A 22,243-nucleotide genomic window follows, 5' to 3' on the forward strand; every position below is an offset into this window, starting at 1 on the left:
AGTAATTCACTAGTGATAATAAGAAACGTTCCCAGGGACGCCTGGGTGGCTCGCTGGTTGAGCAACTGGCTCAGGTCATGATCCTGGGGTCCTGGGATCGAGTCCCACATAGGCTCCCTACGAGGAGCCTGCTTCTCCCTCTGCCTGTGTCTCTGCCTCTCTCTGTGTGTCTCTCATGAATAAATAAAATCTTTTAAAAAAAAGAGAAAAAGTTCCCCTTTGTGATACAAGAAAGCACTCAGTGAGCTGGCTTCTGTGGTAAAGAGAAGTTCTTCAGACTAGTGTCACAGTCTTTTCAAATCCAGTCATCCTGGAACAGGAAGAACCAGAGTTCTGTTTACCTAAAAGCAACTGCCCACAGTGACAAGGGCTTTACTTAAATTTCCCTCAAATGGCAGGACACGAAGGAGATAAAAATTTCACTTGCTACCAGAGACTCTTGCCTCATTGTTTTTACTTATTCTGGAACTACCCGACCCACGCTGAAAGTTCAAGTCCGCTTGTAAGTGGCAGCAGCAGCAGCAGCAAGATCACAAAAAAAAAAAAAAAAAAAAAAAAAAAAAGTCAACTTATTCTAATAAAGACGCTGTTCCTTTGAGACGTTCCTGGAACTGCCAACCATGGCCTTTCTTTGTGGTTTTACCATTTTTTCCTTTCAAGAATCCTTCAAGAGAAAGACAAATATGATTTCACTCATATGTGGAATTTAAGAAACAAAACTGATGAACATAGGGGAAGGGAAGGAAAAATAAAACAAGACGAAAACAGAGGGAGACAAATCATGAGAGACTCTTAACTCTAGGAAACAAACTGAGGGTTGCTGGAGGGGAGGTTGGGGGGAATGGGGTAACTGGGTGATGGGCATTAATGAGGGCGTGTGATGGAATGAGCACTGGGTGTTACATGCAACTGATGAATCACTGAATTCTACTTCTGAAAATAATAATACACTATCTGTTAAATTGATTTTTAAAAAAGATTTTATTTATTTATTCATGAGAGACACAGAGAGAGAGGCAGAGACTTAGGCAAAGGGAGAAGCAGGCTCTCTGCAGGGGAGCCTGATGTGGGACTCAATGCCAGGACCCCAGGATCACGCCCTGGGCCAAAGGCAGACACTCAACCATTGAGCCACCCAAATGTCCCAATTAAATTGATTTTAAATTACAAAGAAGATTCCTACAAAGGTAGGTACCCTCTCATTAAATAGCTATCTGCAAATCAACCTCATAATCATTTTTAAATGAAATCTTGAAGGGTTTCAAACAAAAGAGGCACAAGCCCTTTAAAGCCTGAGTCATAATTTATTCCAGCAGAGGGCGACATTTGTTAAAATAAACAAAAGGGATTAGCAGCCACAGGAATTAACACCGGACACCAGGAGAGAGCTGGGGCCCAGGATCTTGGCTTCCCTCAGTCACCTGCAGAAACTGGAAAGCACACAGGCTCTGGAGTCCACCCCTGGAGATGCTGAATCAGTGAGGGATGAGGGCACCAAAAGGTGTTGGAAATCTGTTTTGTTCTGTTTTCTTAAGATTTTATTTGACAGAGAGGGAGGGAGAAAGAACACAAGCAAGGGAAGCTGCAGGCAGAGGGAGAAGCAGGCCTCCCACAGCCCAACGTGGAAATCGATCCCAGGACCCCAGGATCAGGACTCTGCCCAACCAACTGAGCCACCCAGGCACCCAGAAATCTGTTTTTAAAACATTCTCCAAGTTTGGGAACCACTGGTTTAGAGAGAAGTGAAAATAAGATTTGGCAAACTCACTTTCTCCCAACCCCCCAGCTCCTCAGACACATTCAGGTCCTGCTGCAGTCCTTGTCAAATCTGATACACATATTCTTCTTGCCTTGGTGAAAAAAGAGGGCTTATCTTTACACAAAGACCATGACCTTTGCCTTGTTGAGTGCATACTATTTAATGCAACTTCCAGAAAGGTCACTTACTGCACATTTTCAGGTCTTTTGTTTGGGCAGATCCACTTCAAAGGCACCAACAAAATATTTCCATTTCTATTTGTATTTATCAGTGATGCCAGCTGTTGCTTTATCATAAGCAAAAAGCTGTTAAAATAGTACTTAACTTATGGCAGTGCTGCCATAAGTAAAACCAGAGCTTATCATATGAGTGTTAATCAAGTGGAGAAGCACATAAAACATGGGAACCGACTAAGTGTAAAAACAATCTAACTGTGCATAAGAAAGTCTGAGAACCTATAATCATGTTAAGACCATCAGTTAAGGCCTGATTTGGTCCAACTGAGTACAAGATACAAAATATACCTACCTGGCCTAGACTCCTTGGAACAGGTTTTTTTTTTTTTTTTTTTCATCAGATCTTTAAAACCGATCTATGAGTCAGATGAGTTAGATTCCCTTTGTGTTTTATCTACTATGTTTACAGGGTCACAATGACATTTTGAATTGTCAAAAGGCTGCCAGAGTTCCAGCACAGAAAGTTCCCCTCCTAGACTTACTCTGAGAAAAAGCAACAGAGAAGGGATGTGAAAGCAGCATTTTCCAGTCAAGCTCCTTTTTTAACTCAAACGTGGTCTTGCAGATCTTGTTGTCAGCTTGCAAGCTGGACAGGTAATCATTAAAGAGCTCCTTCCAGTTTCTGTGTTGTAGGCTCCTCCCTGGACACCTGGCTACAGGGCTCCCTGCAGCCTCTGCTTCCACACATCTGTCAGTCCCAAGCCTTTCCACATTGAAATATGCAGATAACACTTTTCAAAATGTGCCTGCCACTTTCACAGTTGCCAAGATTCATTCTTAGAAATTGGTGTTGGATTCTCCAGCATTGGTACAGATTAATCCCTTGACTTCCATCCAGGCATTGGAGGCTGGGAATAGGGAATTCTGTTTATCAGATTTTGACTTCCAACGAGTATTTGTCTTATACCTGAATAGGATTGATCCACAGTGCACACGGACCAGACATTTGGTCAGTCTCCTGCTAGTTCTTTGCTATTTTCTCTAGCATTGCCCACACCTTTCCCCCAAACCCTGAAAAATCTTAGGCAGTCATGTGAGCAAGTCAGAAAAAATTAGAGAAATTGCTCTCCCCTTTTTCTTTTTCTCCAAGGATATGTAAATGTTATGCTTTGAATCTTAGGTTTTCTTGTTACAAGCAATGTCTTCTCTCCCCACTTCCATTCAAGTTGAGAGCAGCATGGGACCCAGTGACCAAATGGGTGCCAGACGTTTAAATTCAGGTTAATAGTCCATAATCCTCAAATAGATCCTGTATGAGTCCTCAATCCACTCCCTCCAATGAATTGTGGCACATGTCATTTCTAGTGCCACAATGTCACATCTATTAAATGCCACTTAAACACAATACAAACGGGCCGAATTGGTTTCCTTCTTTGCTTATAATTTTTGGAGAATGACTTGTCTGTAGTTTATTCCAGAGGGAATAGATGGCTGTTGGACATGAGTTGAGGGGAATTCCTGAGGGCAAAGGGCAGAAAGGGGCCTTCGGGCTAGCTGAGGCACAGCTGGAGGACCCCAGAGCTGCGGATCTCAGCGCATGGGCTGAAGTGTGTTTGCTGGACTCCCTGCCAGCTCCCGATCCCGGCTCCGGAGGTCGCCCACGATTCCACCACGACGGAAAGACGCGGGCTCTGGACAGCCGGCACCGCCCGTCTCCTGGCCTTTCCCCTGATTCCTACATAGCGGGTTTCTGGGCGGGGCTGGTGGGACAGCCTGGGGCCAGGGTGCACCGCGTGGCGGGACTGCCCGCCTCCCTCAGCCTTCGGCAAAGCTCCCTGCCTCACTCGTTCAGCGCCCCAGACTCGGGACACCCAGGCCTGCTCCTTCTCCCCAGTGTCGGAGGCCGGGCCGCGTACGCTCCGCGGGCAGGAGGCCTGCCCCGCTGCGGCCCCGCCCCTCCGCCGCGGCCCCGCCTCTCCACCGCGGCCCCGCCCCTCCGCCGCGGCCCGGCCCCGCCCCCTCCGCTGCATCCCCGCCGCGGCCCCGCCCCCTCCGCCGCAGCCCCGCCCTCCGGCCCGGCCCCGCCCCTCCGCCGCGGCCCCGCCCCCGGACGGCCCCGCCCCCTCCGCTGCATCCCCGCCGCGGCCCCGCCCCGGCGGCACAGCCCCGCCCCCGGCTCCGCCTTCAGGCCCGGCTCCCGCCCAGTTTCGGGGCCGCCTCTAGGTCAGCCCCGCCCCCGGCCCCGCCCCGACCGGAAGAAGCGCCGGCACCCGGCGCTTATAGGGCTGGGCATGGGGGTGCCACCACCGCCTAGTCAGCTCTGCGTCCGCTGAAGTCCTGCCGCCGCGGCGCTGTCGTCGCGGCGCCCCCGCCCCGTCCTCAGCCCGCCCGCCCGCACCGCCCCCCGCAGCCGGCCGGCCGGGCCGGGAGCCAGGCCCAAGTCCTCGCCATGCCGGCCCGGCTGCTGCTGGCGCTGCTGGCGCTGCTGCTGCCCGGCCCCGGGGTGAGTGACCGGAGGAGCGCGGGGTGGGGGACCGCGCGGGGACTGGGGTCCAGCCGGGAGCTCGGTGGCGGTGGCGGCCCGAGGCCCCGCGCGCCCCAGCCGAGGCTCGGGCGGGGAGCGAGCCCCTCCGGGCCGGCCTGGCCGCCGCGCACGCCTCCCGAGGGGCCTCGCCGGCCAGCGCGGCTGTCACGGGCTGCGTCTCCCGCGGCCCCGGGCGCTCCCGCACAACTTCGGGGCCTCTGGAAGGCCCGGGGCGCTTGGGAGGCCGCCCCACCTGCCGGACCCTTCCCGCAGGTGGGCGCGGGCACTGCCTGGCGTGGCGCCGGGGCAAGGACGGAAAAGGGCCCCTGTAATCGGGGGGAAGGGAATGTCTTGCGTTTATAATCCTTGTTTGAACTTTTGAAAATGCGAGAACTTTGGGAAACGAATGCAGCTGGGAGCGGGCCAGCGTTTTTACCTGCGAGGTTGGTTCTGCTTACCTGCCTTGCAGGTTTCTAAGGACTCGGAGGCAAGGGGCTTCCTTTTGTGCACCACGACTTCGCTAAGCAAGTTAAGCTGTGGGAATTACGCTCCTTTTAAGATCCCATGTGGGACAGCGGTGGAGCCGCTTCAAAACTTGAAATGAAAGACGGTCTCCTCTTGTAGAGCTCTGTGGAGCCGTCTGGAAACCTCTTTTCATCTTTTCCTGGAGAGAAGCGCCTGGATTACATTGATTTAACTATTTAAGGCCTCTACTCAGCCTGTGGATATGGGCTCCGTGTCTCGGGAGGACATTTTGTGGACAGAGTTGCCTCTTTTCCTTCTAGTTGAAAGAACCTAAATTAGTGGTTTTTAAAAAACGCATTGTTCAGGATGTGGGTATGGTACATCGGTTCAGGTTCTGTTTAATGACTTCCACACTGTACCCTTTAATATGGTATATCGTGTACCCGGTGTGTCCAGGTGGAGAACTGACACGTGTGTACCTGAGTACCACACTGTGAAGTCTTCGGAGGTTATGCACTTTTGGTAAATAATAGTCCATGCTCTCGGAGTAACAAGAATTTGGAAACAGATGAAGATATAAGATCACCTTTTTCAAATTTAGGATGGGGGTTAGAGAAAGACTTGTACACACTTCACAGTAAAACTCATGTAAGTTAAGTTTTTCTTTTTTTAAAGATTTTATTTATTTGAGAAAGAAGGAAATATGGGGGGGGGGCCGCTATGAGGGAGAAGTAGACTCCCCGCTGAGCACAGAGCCCCACAGGGTTTCATCCCAGGACCCTGGGATCATAACCTGAGCACAAGGCAGATGCTAAACCAACTGAGCCACTCAGGCACCCCAAGTTTTATCTCTAATTAAAAAAAATTCCACTTTCATAACTAGGGTCACACTTTGAACTTGAACACTTCGCTTCACCTTGGATTGGTTAACTGTTGCTTGGCAGCTGTTCATAAATAAGAATATAAACAGAAGGACCAAACAAATGTTATGGAAATTGATCATTTTGTATCAGGGCCTAAGTATATATATGGTCTTCGCCACATTTTTCCGTGGGTTGTTCTTTCACAGGATTCTAGTATTTTAGTTATTGAGTAACTTAGAGCCAAAAATAACTATTTAGCTTTATTTGGGACTATAGTTTCAGTTTGTGTAAATATTTCCAAATTGTATTTAGAAATCCAAACTTCTCAAAGTTCATAGTAAAATATTCCAAACCCTTATCAAAAAATTACATTTTCACGTAACTGCTTTGTAAGTAAAATGTTAGAATTTCACTCTTAGAATTATCTACCAGCAAAAATTTTGATCCTCAAACATAGAACTATTATATTCTAAGTGGAATCCATTGCAGAGTTTGCAGTTAAACTAGGCAGCAGTGATGTCCTGCAGAACATATTGGGTATAAAATTGGACAAACCTGAGTTCAAACCGGTCGCTTGCTAGCTGTGCCCTCAGACAAGTTATTTTACTTCTCAGAGAGTCTGTTTTCTGTTATGTGAAGTGAGGATCACTAGCACATGTGAAAGCACCTTGCATATCATAGGTAGTAAATATAAACCCCGTCCCTGTTTTTTTTACTGTCCATTTAAAAAAAAATTATACTGTGCCTCAGCAAGAAATTTTTCAATGCTTTTTTAAGTTTTAAATCTATTTTAAGTAATTTCTATACCCAATATGGAGCTTGAACTCATGACCCTGAGACCAAGAGTCACATGCTCTTCTGACTGAGCCAGCCAGGTGCCCCAGTGCTGTTTCTTTTTGATTGATGAAATAACTAGTGCGTTGGAAGCAATACTGTGATTTTCTTTCAAGAGTGTGTGTCTGATTGAGCCAGACATTGACTCATCATAGGCTGAGACTCTAGGCTATCATATCCAAAATGCAGTAACATCAGTGTTACTAACTTCAGGCTGTCTCTTGTTAATCCAAATTGTGCTTATTTAGAGTCTTTTCCCTCCTTCCTAGACCTGGATCTTGTACCTAACGTTGGTGTGCGTTACATCATCGCTGTCACAGTCCTTACTTAATGGTGTTTATGTGCCATTTCTGCCAAGTACCAGAGAGATCTGTAGTACGTGAGGCAAAATACTTTCTTCAACTATAATATATACAGTTTCTTTTAATAACCAGTGTTTCAGTTTTAGAGGAGAATAAACAATGTCACCAAGAACTGAGGACCATGTATATATAAAAACACACTGAGGATACCATCTGGGATGCAAGTCTTAACTAGGAATGTCCTTGCTTATCATTTGCTCTGATAGTTATCACCTGCATGAATTATCCTAGTAGGAGTTATCAAGTATTTATGCTGACGCCGTGAGGAGAATGTTTCCTCAAGCTCAGATCAGGGCTGCTCATCATGAAATTGGACTGTAGTTGTGCACGTGTGTGTTTTTTGTTTCATTAACCTGCCTGCCAGTTGGGCTTTCCACAGTAGTTTAGCTTCTCAGAGCACAAGAGAAAATGTGTATGAGAGTTCCTCTTGAGAGAGTTCAATAGTAGACTGTATTCCTAAATGTAAAACCAGTGAGCTACGTAAAGATTTCTTGCCTGGACAGAGTAGCGCCGCCTGCGTGGTCCTGGGGTAAACCCGTTCTTTGCCTGCTTCAGATTTTGACTCCGTTTTTCAGATTGAGGAATCTTTGGATAATGATTTCATTTTCGCTGGAAACCTCTCTGGTTTGGGGATCCAAAGTAATCTTTAGGTTCAATATTGTCTATGTTTTATAATGGTCAAATGGTCTCCCTAAAGAGATGATATAGACGAGAAAAATGTAATGTATCATTTTAATGGATTCCGTTTTTATTATGCACAAATAACTAGGGGCCTGTAACCTAGCAATATGATTAGAGTGTGATGCTGGCTTAAAAAAAATAGGGACAGTGAATCATAGTTTGTGAATAATAAACATGCTGGTTGGCTGTATTTCCCAGGGGTTGGGGATTTTTTTTTTTCTTTTCTATCTCTATCTTTACCTATATACCCGGTTTGGTTTCGGACTTGTCTGCCTCAGAGCAACACAGTCTTAGTGATATTCAAATCAGTGCAACAGACCAGATTGGGAAAAGTAGAATTTTTAAAAGTAATCATAAACTCCCTGCTTCCATTCTTTTTTTTTTTTTAATTTATTTTTAGTCTCTACATCTCTTTTTTTTTTTTTTTTTTTTAAGTTAGCTCTATGCCCAGAGTGGGGCTTGAACTCACGACCCTGAGATCAAGAGTCACATGCAATATCTATTGACTGAGCCAGCCAGGCGCCCCTCTACATCACTTCTGATTATCATGTGATCTTTGTTCACACAAAGCAAATACAACAGTGTAAAAATATGTGTTCTACATTTATGTTTAGTTTCACAGAAGTTTTCTATAACTGTTAGGAAATTTTCTGAGTATGTTATTGCATTTGTCACTAGCACCTTATTAAATCATCCCTTGCCAAAAGCATTTGAGCCTTCTGTGCCCAGCTTGAGGTTGGCAACTATAGTCATACTGACCAGGATTGATATGGTAATAAACATGCTTTGCCTAGTGACCACCTTTCTGAGGTCCTATGGGTTGTTTCCAGTTTTCCCATTATTATAAGGAAAGGTTGTTTCCCTTTCTTTAAATCTTTAGTGTGTGTGTTGCTTTCTGTGGTAACATGGGAAGATTTTTTTAAAGTATGGAATGCTTCACATATTTGTTTGTCATCCTTGCACAGGGGCCACACTAAAATCATTCCAATTTTAGTGTATGTGCTGCTGAAGTGAGCACAACATGGGAAATTTTTAAAAAATCCCTCAAAGTAATCATATTTTTAATAGAAATGTAAAAAATCATAAATAAGTCTAAATTAACCAAACCTATAATCATAGTATCCAAGCATTACCTATGCTAACATTTTAAAGAGCTTTATTGACCTATAATTCACATATCCTACAGTTCACCTATTTAAAGTGTATAATTCAGTGGTTTTTAGTATATTTACAGAACTGTGCAACCATCACCATAGTCAATTTTATAATATTTTCATCATTTCCAAAAGAAACTTTACCCATTAGCTGTCACTTCCTATTTCCCACTCACTTCCCAGCCCCTGGCAACCAGGAATCGACTTTCTATAGATTTGTCCTGGACATTTCATAAAAACAGAATCATACTGCATATGTCTTTTGTAACTGGCTTCTTTCACTAAGCATAATGTTTTCAAGGTTTATCCATGTTGTATTGATGTTCTTTTTTTATTGCTGAATATTCAATTATATGGATATACCACGTTGTGTTTGTCCATTCTTAAGTTGATGGACATGGGGGTTGTTTCCCCCTTTTGGCTATTATGAATAATGCTGCTATGAACATTTATGTCCAGATTTTTTTAATGGCCATGTATTTTCATTTTTCTTGGGTATATACCTAGGCGTGAGATTTCTGGGTCATGTAACTATATTTAACCTTTTAAGGAATTGGCAAACGATTTACCAAAGCACCTGTGCTAATTGACATTCCCACCTGCAGTGTAAGAAGGTTCTAATTTTTCTACATCCTCACCAACACTTGATATTCTCTTTTTGACTGTAGTCAGCCTAGTGGGTGTGAAGTGGTAACTCATTATGGTTTTGATTTGCATTTCCTGGACGGCTGATCTAATATCTTGATATATATCCTTCTAGACATTTTCTTCTGTGCACATACTTGCATAGATATTTTTTTTTCTGGAGCATATCCTAGATCTTTCTGTGTCAATAAATTTAATTCTGCAACATTATACTCACTGCTGTATATTACTTCTCTGAATGGATATACTATGTTTTGTTTTGTTTTTTTTTTGGATCAACCAACCAACTTTGAGGCTGTTTTTAATTTTCATTACTATAAACAGTATGATGGGGTGCCTGGTGGCTCAGTTAAGCATCTGACTTGGGCTCAGGTCATGATCTTGGGGTCCTAGGACCGAGCCCCGTGTCAGCTCCCATTCACTGGGGATTCCACTTCTCCCTCTCCCTCTGTTCCTCCCCCTGCTCCTCATTCTCTCTCTCTCTCTCTCTCAAATAAAATCTTTTTTAAATCCCCGAAAAGCAATGTGATAAGCCCTCTTGTTGCTAAGTATATCTTAACTACCTAATTATTTCCTTGGAATAAATTCTCAGAACCAGAATTTGCTAATCTTATTTACTCTTGCCCTCTTCCCCAGACTCCAAGCAACATTGGAGGTTTTTAAAAGCACAAAACTACCCTTTAAATTGGTTTTATAGTAATCATTTTAAAGTAACCTGTTTTCTTTTAGCAGTGTGGATTTTAGGTCAAAGGAAAATGGAATGTTTAGATTTTGTTTTGTTTATATGCTGTAGATGTAAATAACCACAGCAGTCTCTTGATGACACCTTATATACCTAAAAGCTGCTGAGAAATGTTTTATTCTGATTTGTTAAGTAACTTGTTTGCAGAGTCCTTTGGTCTGCAGTGGTTTCAGATCAGCTTTCTAGCAGATGTGGCTCCCATGAACACCCTGAAATACCTCGGGATAATTCTGCGAGTTTGGTTTTGAGGGTAGCCAACCCTTTGCAGACGAGATTCTTTCTGTAGTTTGTCATGAGGCCATTTAAACTTCTGCCTCAAGCCTCTTAATAAATCAGGAGTTGGTGCATTGAATGTCCCTGGTGGAGGCCATAGTTCTTAAACCTATAGCTTGTCCATACAGCTGTGTTTCCTGGGAAGATTGCGGTACTATTTGATGATGGAGTAATGCCTTTAGTGGTGTTTTGTCTTTTCACAAATGTACCTAAACTTAATTCATTGCAAGAGAATGTTATGTCTTTCCAAATAATCGCCCCCTCGGGGGTCAGGGTTCGTGTCATACAAATCAGTTCAAAAACTTTTTTTTAAATTTTCCAGTATTTCATTTAGGAATTTACTTAACCGTTTTAGTCATTCAACTTTAAAACAAGGAACTCCAAAAAAGCAAACATATACTCTTTTTTGTTGTTGTTATTTTAAAAAGATTTATTTATTTATTAGAGAGAGAGAGAGAGAGACAGGCAGAGACACAGGCAGAGGGAGAAGCAGGCTCCATGCAGGAAGCCCAACGTGGGACTCGATCCCGTGTCTCCAGGATCACACCCCAGGCTGCAGGCGGTGCTAAACCGCTGCGCCATTGGGGCTGCCCCAAACATATACTCTTAAGCCAATGATCCTTACACAGTTGAAAACCTTTCCCAATTCCTTCTGGTGTTTGCTTGAATATAACTTCTACATGGTTCATGCTGAAATTTTAGTCAAAACTGTTCATCAGCTTGATTGCATAATTTATTGAGGACACTTGGATTTGATTTTGCTTGTTTTTAAAAACCAACTAAACATTTTCTATCACTTAGGGGATTCAAAAAGTATATTCTTTGAAGGGGATTTCCAGAAAACTCCAGAAGTATTGTGAGCAGTGGGAGCATATATGAGTAAATGGATAGTCCCTCAAGATAACTAGAGTCAGAGAAGGAGTTTTGTTGATCTAGCCCGATGGGTCTCAGTATTTTCCCCACCCCAAGTAAGGAATAGGATGATGTGCATCCATCAGTAACAGTGGGAGCTGATTAGAACCTTGGAGGGTGATATTTGGGGCCTATACCATGCCCTCCCCTCCCAAGTTGAACAATAGTTGCTCTGCTGTGTTCCCCAGAGCAGACAGATGAGGAAACTGAGGCCACAGAGGGCTGGTGACCTGTCCAAGGTCATACTTTGGTGGTGGAACTGAACTTTGAATCTAATCCTTCTGTTTCCCTTTGAAGAGCAGCTCCTACAGTGCTTATTTATGTTCTGGTGGGTTTGTTAGAACCCATCAGTTTACCCCAGTCACACTTTGAGCGGGTGACCGACCATATTGCAAGGAGAGATTGGCTTTACAGAGGATAGGGGAGAGAAGTAGACTTTCTTGGAAGCTCAGGAACATGCTCAGATAATGCTCTTGTTCCTCCCTTGAAAGTCATGGCCTCTAACCCTTTTATTCCAGTAGTAGAAAGATGCAGCTTTGAGCTAGAAACACTGCTTTCATCTGAGAGACTCTGTCAGCGAGAAAAACCATTTTCAACTCTGGAGTTAAGTCCAGTGATCGTGGGTAGAGTGGAGATTCAGAGGCCCTTCAAACAGGGTCATAGTTTAAGCTCATTTCTTTGCTTGTGTCTAATAATATCCAAGCAGGTGCATGTTTTTCGGTAAGATCTCGCCCAGAAATGTTTCTGAACTAGCAAAACTGAAAGTTCATGTCTTAGAAGGCTTTAACCAGAATTGCTCTTCCATGGTGCAGTCAGTCTTTGGTATTAAATCCTGAAAAGAGATAACCCTCTAGTCATCAGGTTGGGCCTGGGTTGTTCACATTTGCAGAGGCCCTTACCTCTCCAGCAGTTCTGGCACCAGGAAGTGGGTCTGTGGTGACAGGAGAGAGAGTGGCCTTGGCCTTGGACCACAATGGAGGGACGAAGATTAGGTTAGATGAGTCTCAGGAGAATGTAATGAGGGAGAGAGGGGGCTACCAGGAAGTGGGGGGCGGGGGAAGAGGGCTGTCACTTCTCTTGCTGGTTTGCCCTGGAAGGCAGGGACCCTGTCTTGCTTATCTGTATCCTCTGTGGCTTTCAGCATGGTGAGTTGGCCATACCCACTGTAGTGAGCACTCAGCAGATAATGATTGAATATTCCTTTTTGAAGCTGTTTAAGACCAATGAAACAAGGAGCTGTTTTATCATCAGGCATATGGGTTATGAATTTTTGTAGGGGGAGAGAAGGGGGATGGAAGATGTTGCTGTATCCTTTAATGGGATCTCATCAGTAGTGTTCTACAGAGTGAGGGAGGCTTCCAGGATACTTGATTGGGTGGGCATGAACCATAGTGTGTGAGATCCTCTTGATGGGCTCCTCACATCAGTAATGAGATTAATTTTTCCATTGCCAAACCCTGTATGATAAATGGTTTGTGATTATTCCAAGTCAGTTTCATTTTTCACTCAGCATGATGTTTCATTGTTAAAAAATGAACCTTGATCTAGGGCTGTCCTCTTATGTATTAAACATGATTTCCCTAGTTAGTAGACTAATTTATAATTATAATTCAAAATCACCCCTTTCTCCAGTGGATTATTTCCCCCCCTCTACTTCAGATGAGGGAGTAATTGTTTGTCTAGGCTGCAGAAGTGTTTGTCATGGAAACCAAATTTTTTCATACATTTTCTGAACAAATGGTGCTGTCAGAATTCCTAGAACCTGATATTGTCATTGATCTTCAGTTGGGTCATAGGAGTTCGTTGACCAAACTGAGTCAGATCTCTTTTCTCAAAGGAAATAGCCCATCAGGCCTGAGGGGCCTCTAGGAGTGAGAGAAACACCTGTCTGCAGGGCCACAGCTGCAGCTAGGAATGTGTTACTGGAGGCAGTGCCTCTCAGCCCAGGCTGAATTAGTCACCTAGAGTCACCTGGGGAGCTCTTTAAAAACCCTCTGTTGGGGTGCCACCTAAAGTGACTGAAGTCAGAATCTCAAGGAATGGAGCCTAGCTTTTTCTTCTCTCTCTCTCTCTCTCTCTCTCTCTTCCTCTCTCCCTCCCTCTTTCTTTCCTCCCTTCCCTCCTCCCTCCTCCAATCTATAATACATACTCAATTTCTGATGTAGTGTTAAAGTAATTCATCAGTTGTGTTTACCACCCAGTACTTATTATATCATGTGCCCTCCTTAATGCCCATTACCTAATTACCCCATCCCCCTCCAATGTTCCCTCCAGCAACCCTCTATAGTTAAGGCTCTCTCATGGTTTTTCTCCCTCTCTGATGACTTCCCATTCAGTTCTTTCTCCCTTACTCTATGATCCTCTGTGCTATTTCTTATATTCCATATATGAGTGAAACCATGTAAGTGTCTTTATCTGATTGACTTATTTCGCTCAGCATAATACTGTCCAGTTCCATCCATGACCATATAAATGGTTAAGTATTCATCCTTTCTAATGGCTGAGTAGTATTCTGTTGTTTGTGTGTATATACACACACACCCCACCCACATCTTTATCCATTCATCTGTCGACGGACATCTTGGCTCCTTCTGCAGTTTGGCTGTTGTGGATGTTGCTGCTATGAACGTTGGGGTGCAGGTACCCCTTTGTTTCACTATATTTGTATCTTTGGGGTAAATTCCTAGTAGTGCAATTGTTGGGTTGTAGGGTAGCTCTCAAGGAACCTCCATACTATTTTCCAGAGTGGCTGTACCAGCTTGCGTTCCCACGAACAGTGTAATGCAAAGGGTTCTCCTTTCTCCATGTCCTCGCCAACATTTGTTGTTTCCTGTCTTAATTTTACCCGTTCTGATTGGCGTGAGGTGGTATCTCATTGTGGTTTTAATTTGTATTTTCCTGATGCCAAATGCTGTGGAGCATTTTTTCATATGTCTGTTGGCCATTTGTATGTCTAATTTGGAGAAATGTCTGTTCATGTCTTCTGCCCATTTCTTAACTAGACATCTGGGACTTGAAAAAAAGTTTTTCAAGCCCCAGGGGACTCTAATGTGCTGTCAGGTAATTCCTGTACCTTAATCCTGGACAAGCAAATGTATCTCCATGTGCCTTGTCACATCAGAACACTGGACCAGACTGGAGACAGATTTGGCTCATTTTGTAGAGAAATTGGGATTGATATGTCCTGCTAGTTAGTGGCAGAACTAGTAATGGACAAGCTGGCATTGTACTTTTTCCAATATATTGTAGTACCCAACTTTTGAAGAACTGGTAATTCCAGAGAGAGATTTTTTTTCCTCTGAGTACTAACTACTGAAATTGCTTTTTAAGAAATCAGCTTTAACTTATAAACTGGCTTTGTATTAAATACACTTAGTCAATGAATTATAAGATATTTAGAATTGTTTAAAGTTCTACTTCATGCTTATCTAGTATTTTTGCCTTCTCCATATATTAAGAGGCCTAAGGAATCCGAACAATACTGGCTTCTAGGTTCCTTCACAGTACTTTCTCTGGATTTTAAGAGAACCTGCTAGGGCAGCCCCGGTGGCTCAGCGGTTTAGCGCTGCCTTCAGCCCAGGGCCTGATCCTGGAGACCTGGGATCGAGTCCCACGTCAGGCTTCCTGCAGGGAGCCTGCTTCTCCCTGTGTTCTGCGCCTCTCTCTCTCTCTCTCTCGTGAATAAATAAAATCTTTAAAAATAAATAAATAAAAATAACCTACTGGAGCCACAGTGAAGCAGCTAAGAGGAGTGGGTGTTGGAAGAAACTTGTGAAAGGAGTGGGTTCAATAAAGTACAAGAATGAAGCATATAAACAAAAAGGAACTTTCTTATCAGGGTGAGAATGTGGGTTGGAAGCAAACTGTGGGAGGGTATGGTTTGTGATACCTGCTTTCCCCTTCTCCTGGGAGGGCTGGGTATCTGGATTATTCATCAGCCCGCAGGAATTTTGCATCAGGTACGTTGAAGGGCCTGATTGTAGAATGCATGCAGGAGCTGGTGAGCCTGGTGTCTCAGCAACTGGACTGGCCTTGGTTGTTACCCTAGGAATTCAAATGGGTAGTTTAGAAACAAGCGGACCTCGCTTCTGAGTGTCACGTAGACTGGGCTTGACCAAATCTAAAGCCTGGCTGGATCAATGGTGACAAATGTCAGTAGGATTGGGAGGTCACTCTTTGATGACAGTGTCTACATGGGGCTGAGCATCTGACCTAACAGTTGGGTAAACTTCGGGATGAGGCTGTGTTTTCTGACCAAAAATCCCAGTTCTGTTCTCCTCAGGTAGTCGGATATGTGTAGCTTGTCATTTTAGCTCTTTTGAGATGTAGTTTGTAGGCACAGTCTTCTGTTTTCATGTGTGTTTTAACCCATACGATACACATCGTATTTTTTTCAATGAGTGGGAAGTGGGAGGTGAGGGTTTGGGTGCTTGCCAGCTAGGAGACTTTGGGCAGATGAGTTATTTCCTTTCTCTTTCTTCCTCTGTAAAATAAGGTATGAAACTAGAAAATCTAGGCCGGCCTTTTCCTAAATGTCTTTCCAAATTGGGAACACCATTTAGGTTAAAATGACCAGTCCCCCTGACACTGTACAGCTTCACATCCATTCTTACCTGAGTTGTCAAAGATAGGAAGGCTGCTTTGCTTTGGGCCTCCCAGCTTCCCTAGCTCCCAGATGTAGTAGATTCCATCAATTAATTCATTCACCTGTTTTATAGGATATATATTATAGGCCAACACGTTTGAGGTGCTGGGGGCACATTAATGAATAAAACAAGGGCATGTGCCCTCAGGAAACTTCTACTTTTTTTTTTTTTTTTAAACATTTATTGAGCATTTACCACATGCTAGTGCTATGCAGAGATCCAGACTCCAAACTCTCATGGAGCTTTTTTTTTTTTTATGATAGTCACAGAGAGAGAGAGAGAGAGAGAGAGAGAGAGAGAGAGAGGCAGAGACAGAAGCAGGCTCCATGCACCGGGAGCCCGACATGGGATTCGATCCCGGGTCTCCAGGATCGCGCCCTGGGCCAAAGGCAGGCACCAAACCGCTGCGCCACCCAGGGATCCCAGGAAACTTCTACTTAGTGGACAGAGTAAAGCCATAATAGCATGATAAATGCATAAATATGTTTGTGAGAAAGTGATAAAATTCTATGGAAAGAAAGAAAACCTAGAGCAGAGCGAGCAAGGGAGATGAGGGCCTGGGAGTTGCCACAACAATGGGCTGTGGGTTTTTTTTTTTTTTTTTTTAAGATTTTTTTTTTATTCATGGGAGACACACAGACCTACGCAGAGGGAGAAGCAGGTTTCTTGTGGGGAGCCTGATGCGGAACTCGATCCCAGGACCCTGGCTTGGATCATGACCTGAGCCAAAGCCAGACGCTCAACCACTGAGTCACCCAGGAACCCCTGTGGTTTCATTTGCTGTGGTTTCATTTGGTGTCTCTCACTATCCTGTAGTGCCCAGCCAGAGTGTGGGTCCTTCGCTAATCACTGTCCTCTCCTAGACAAGAGCCCTTCCCCTACTCTGAGTGGCATCATATCACACAGTGTTGGGGTTAATATATAGATTTATGCCTTAGTTTATTTCTCATCTCCTCTTCTGAAGGACTGGTATTGATAACTCACATATGTTTGAAAGCACTGAGCAAATATGAGGTATTGAGTGTAACTGTTGCCAATTTAATGACAAGAATAAGTTTAAAAATCTGTCAAGGAAATCTCAGAAACCTCTGCAATTCAGGGAACAGAGCCAGCAATTCTTTGATTTTTGTGATGGTTCTGGTCCCAAATATACATGTGGTATGTATATGTTTTTTACACACAAGATTAAACCATTTTTTTTCCCCATTGTAGAAGTATCTATAAGCTCTCCAGATAAATTTAAATACTTCAAGAAAGATGTAAAGCCAGGTTCAGGGAATCTCTGACTTCAAAGGCACCACCTTTCTCTGAGCAATACAGTGACCTTATCCTATAATTGTGTTAGGGTTCATTTTCCACTTGCTGTGGTCTGGTTTTGCAAAGCAGAAAACGGTTTCCTTTATGCATAGAGATTAAGAACAAGTTTATCTGTAGTTCTGCCACTCAGCTGACTGGGAACCAAACCACAGTTGCTTCGAAAACCAATCCCAAAGTCCTCTTGATCTGTTAGTTCAGTACTTGGAAATCTTAGGGCTTTTGGGGCCTGGGTAAAGTTCAATCACTTATCTGATTTGTGGTTTGGAGAAGACTGAGATCTCCCTTTCAGTTTAGGAGGTGGTTGGTTTTAGTATCTACAGCAAGAATGTGCGCATAGGAGTCACCCACTTCCTCCCACATAACATTAGTCGATTTCTATTGGTATTTCTTTTCCCCACCCTGAACCTTAAGTGAATCAGATTATTACTAATTTCCAATGTTGAAATATTTTAAGATAAGTGGAGACAGTGGGATGTTGAAAGACCAGGATTGGGAATGACTCTGCTTAAAAGCATCAAGACTTCTAAACTCTCTCAAATTCTTATGTGGGTTTTGGGCATGTTTTGATTGGTTGGGGCTAGAAGAATCTGCGGTAAAGCCTGAGGAGGGATGAAGGCCTGGTAAATCATGGATCATCCCATTTCTGAGCTAACAGGCAGATTCAACCCCGCCGTCTTTGTAGAATTGGAAACTGGTGCCCAGAGAGATTTAATGACTTGCCCAGAGCCCGCCCTTTATCACATACCCTTTATCCCATCCCTTTTCCTTTCAGTTTTGTTCAGCCAAAAGCATATGTTGAGCATGTCCCAGGCTCTTGAGGATACCTGAGGAAATTTGGGGTTTTTAACTTGGGGTTTTGAGAGCATGATTAACAGACTTTGGAGTTACACGAATGCAGGCTAGCCTGCAGGAGGAGAAGAAGGCCTGAGCAGGGAAGTAGGGGTTCAGAGTTGTAGGGAATTGGTCCAGGCGGGGCCTAGGCACACCGCCAGGTCTGCTGCCAGGAGGCATGCATGTGGACCCTGCCATCTTTTCCCTTGTGTTGTACTACTTTTCTGCCAGATGGTAAACTCCTTGAAGGCAGGAGTGTTATAGGCCTTGGAGCTCCAGTGCCTTATGTATGACACGACCCCTCTTTCTTTATAGCTGTGGGATAAGAGAGAGTCCAGCCTGGGGGTGGGGTTGAAATGAGTGAACTAGCCGGTATATGAGGCCCGGAAGAATCCAACAGGAAGAAGTGTGAAACAGGGAGTGCCTGGAAGAGATTGATAAATACTTCATATCCTTGCCAACTTGCCTGAGTAATCTGTGATTGTGAGCCGGTGACTTACCATTTTATAAGGTTAGTACCAAGTTTTTTGCCTGCAGTACAGAAATGGCCCTGGAACGGAGAGCAGGTACTGGGGAGATGGAACACCCAGAAGTTTAAAAAGACTTCAGAGGGAGCTTTCTGATCCCACGCATGGTGGCTGGCCAGAGAGATCCCTCAGGTGAGGGGCCTCATAACACAAGAGCCCTTGTTCTGGGGTTCGTTCTGTAGCCATATTTCACCACAACAGTGATTTATTAAACGTGCCCATGAAGTTTTGGTGTGTTATGCTCATACTCAGCTGTGAAACAGCTAAGAAACATAGTCTAACGTTAGTAAAAGTTAAAGCACCAGAGAAGACTCACCTGTGGTGTGAACACAGATTGTGTTTGGCATATCAAATATTTCACCTTAGGGGAGGGATTCCCCCCCCTTCCCCCCCGCCCCAAGATGTGCTTTACACCCATCACAATAGCCCACTCTCCTTTCTGTAAGCTGCAAGGGTAACAAATAAGCATGTGAAGAAGGTTCTGATTCTGTGGCCCACTCTGCATGAATGCACGCTTGGGCTTCTGTCTGCTTCCCCATTCTCCCTCTGCTTTCTCCAGCAGCTTGGGCCAACAGATCTTCAAACACAGTAAATTATCTGTAGTCCCAGGATCTTTGTAGAGACTGTTTCCTCTGTCCAGGCAATTCCTCCCTTCCTTCCCCTGCTTCCTATAGATCTTAATTCAAATGTCACTCTTTAAGGATAACCTCTTTTTTTTTTTTTTTCAGGTTTTATTTATTCATGAGAGACACAGAAAGAGGCAGAGACATAGGCAGAGGGAGAAGCAGGCTCCCTGCAGGGAGCCTGATGCAGGACTTGATCCTAGGACCCTGGGATCACAACCTGAGCCAAAGGCAGATGTTCAATCACTGAGCCACCCAGGGGTCCCTAGGAGAACCTTTGACACTGTGAGCCTGTGCACCCCCATCATGGGACCAGAGCAGCTTCTCCTAGGCTCTCAGGGTTCCCTGTATGTCTTTTTCATAGTACTCACTGCAGTTTGTCATTCTGTTTGCATGATTATTTGACTACTCTGGTCCCTTATTAGTCTATAAACTCCACTGGGGCAGGAATAGATCTGTTATTAGATCCTATTGCCTCATGTAGTTCTTAATGAGTTGTCATAATAATAACTGGCACTTACATGGTGCTCACTGTATACTAGGCACTGTTGTAAGAACTTTACATGTACTCACTCATTTAAACCTCCTAACAATGCTTTGAAGTAGATATTATTACCGTCCCCATCTTGTGGGTGAGAAAACTGAGGCGCAGTGAGCTAAGCGACTGCCCGGGATGGTTTGGCTCCAGAGTCTGCCCCTCTAGCAGCCACAGGGTACTGGCAGGCACTACAATGAAGCATAACAAATGGAAGTTGGACTATCAAGCATCATCAGAGAATGGGGGGTACCGTATGAATGAGTTTCCAGATAATTCACATTCAGTCCCTGAACTTGAAATGTACAGTTTGATGAAAACCTCTTCAGTAGTTCTATTCTTCCTGCTTAAACACCACCAAACAAACATATTTTAACCTTTTCATAATTATTTAGATTGTCAGCACCAGCCACTGTCTACTTGCTGTCTGCCCATGAGGGTAAATAGGGAGCAGTTGAGGCTAGAGAAAGAGTAGATAATCAGGTTTTTGAGTGTGTTTACTTTCTGATGGCATCTTTGGCTACCACCAATTTCTTTAATATAACGATCTTCCCTAATATTTACATAACTCTTGTCTTTGACATTCTTAACATTTATTTTGGTTTCTTAGCATTTAAAGAGATGTTGCCGAGGTGCCTGGGTGACTCAGTCCGTTAAGCGTCTGCTTTCAACTCAGGTCATGATCCCAGGGTCCTGGGATCAAGCCCAGCATCCCATCCGGCTCCTTGCTCAGCAGGGAGCCTGCTGCTTCTCCCTCTGCCTGCCTGCCGTTCCCTCTGCTTATTATGCTCACTCTGTCAAACAAATAAATAAAATCTTAAAAAAAAATTAGTTGCTGTTTCTCAGTTTTCTTTTTTTTTTTTTTTTGTTTCTCAGTTTTCAAAAGAGAAAACAGAGTTGGGAGCTTAGCCGCCTTGCCCCACAATGCGGATGCCCTCTCAGCCACTTTTCTGACCTGGAGAAATCAGCAGTAAGATAGGATGACCTCCAGATGAGGCAGAAGCCTGACCAGTATGAGGACTTTAAGAAGACAGGTCCCTGGGAAAATGGAGCCTGCTGGCAGCCGAGTGGACCACCATCCTCCCATCCCTGTGCCAGAGGGTCATTTGTCCTTTGTCTGGAGGGGAGTTCTCTTCTCCTTGGTGTCTGGAAGGGCTTCTTCCTTGACCCTAAAGGCTTGGTAACTCCCCATTGGTAATGCCTTGCTGCTTCTGTTCTCTGCCTACCCCTCAGGAAGCTGGAGAAAGCAGCCTTGTGGCACCTGGGCCAGTCCCCTTGCTTCGCCTATTTCTCAGCACTCAGATTTCATACCACAACTCTGTAGACTTGGTTGTGCCAACACAGTCTTCCAAGTAGTCTCTTTTGCATTCCTAGCTCTGTCCAGATGTGTGAGAATTGCAGAGGGAGGTGTACACTTGCCTCTCCAGGAAGCCTAGAACATAGAAACCTGTGCTGCAATTCTGGAAATCTGGTGGCATAAGATTTTTTTTTCCACATGAAAAAGTCAATATTCAGATCTGCATTTCCTTCCTTTTTTGTGAGCCTCACATTCCTGCTAAGTGCAGCACTCATGGCTTACTATGTGAAGCTCGTCAGTATGTTTGGTCATTAAAATGGTTCTCGCTGTTCAAAGGAGTTGTCCTGTGCTAATCAGTAATGTGTGTTTCCTTGGCACTGGCATTAAAAGAATGACTCGTTTCATCAAAGGAATTGGCAGTGGCTACAGTATCCTCCTCATCATCATCATCAAAGAGCATTTTTTTTTTTTAAACCATTGGAACTGGGCTGGATAAATGTCTGTTGCAGGAATTTTTTATGGTGGTCAAGGCTATGACCTTTAACTTTTTCTGGTGTTATTCCCACCCACTTGGATCTCCAGTGGGATCTCAGGAATTTTTATCCAGAACATTTTTTAAAGACCCCACCCTGTATAATTTGCAGTGCCTTTTGGTATATTGGGTGTCTATATAGAATCCACAAATTACATTTTGGTCTCCTCCTAAAGCTCTGCCCCCATATCGGAGCAGGGTACTTGCGGATCTTCATCTGCCCCAGCAAAATTCAAGGAGGAGCTCCAGGCCTGAAGTAATTTAAGCTTATGGTTGTTAGAGAACCGTGATTTTAAAGTAGTGAAATTATAGTGTGGTGTAGTGGGCAAAGGACCCGACGGAGAGGCGGAGGCCTTGGTTCCAGTCCTCTACGGTTAACTGTCTCTGGTGCCTTGGGCAAGTCCCTACTTCTCTAGGTCTTGACTTCCTCTCTTTTTCATCTCTAAAATAGCCTATCCCAGAAGCTGTAAACAGCCCCTACTGTTTGATCTGTGTCGTATGGAACCATATGGGCTCCTGTTGACTCTCCCGGCTGATAGGAGAGA

General features: G+C 44.3%; 1 protein-coding gene, 1 long non-coding RNA gene and 1 pseudogene across 3 annotated transcripts in view; 2 read left to right on the forward strand and 1 right to left on the reverse strand.

Moving 5' to 3' along the window:
* Positions 1-4,214: 4,214 nt before the first annotated feature.
* Positions 4,215-22,243, forward strand: part of ERN1 (endoplasmic reticulum to nucleus signaling 1) — a 78,330-nt gene continuing 60,301 nt past the window's right edge. Inside the window, exon 1 of one of the 2 annotated variants that reach the window (XM_025436509.3) lies at positions 4,215-4,438. In XM_025436509.3, the coding sequence (XP_025292294.1) occupies positions 4,385-4,438 (54 nt within the window). In that variant the 5' untranslated portion in view covers positions 4,215-4,384. The remainder of the gene's footprint in view (positions 4,439-22,243) is intronic. The other variant, XM_049113967.1, reaches the window with a different exon arrangement.
* Positions 4,482-21,501, forward strand: LOC118355688 (uncharacterized). Its single transcript, XR_004818667.2, has 2 exons — positions 4,482-5,572; positions 20,746-21,501. It is a non-coding gene; the product is annotated as an uncharacterized LOC118355688 (long non-coding RNA).
* LOC112653043 (U6 spliceosomal RNA) lies at positions 8,585-8,682 on the reverse strand (annotated as a pseudogene).

The sequence above is a fragment of the Canis lupus genome, chromosome 9, assembly GCF_003254725.2.
Source record: "Canis lupus dingo isolate Sandy chromosome 9, ASM325472v2, whole genome shotgun sequence".
Classification (NCBI taxonomy): Eukaryota; Metazoa; Chordata; class Mammalia; order Carnivora; family Canidae; genus Canis; species Canis lupus.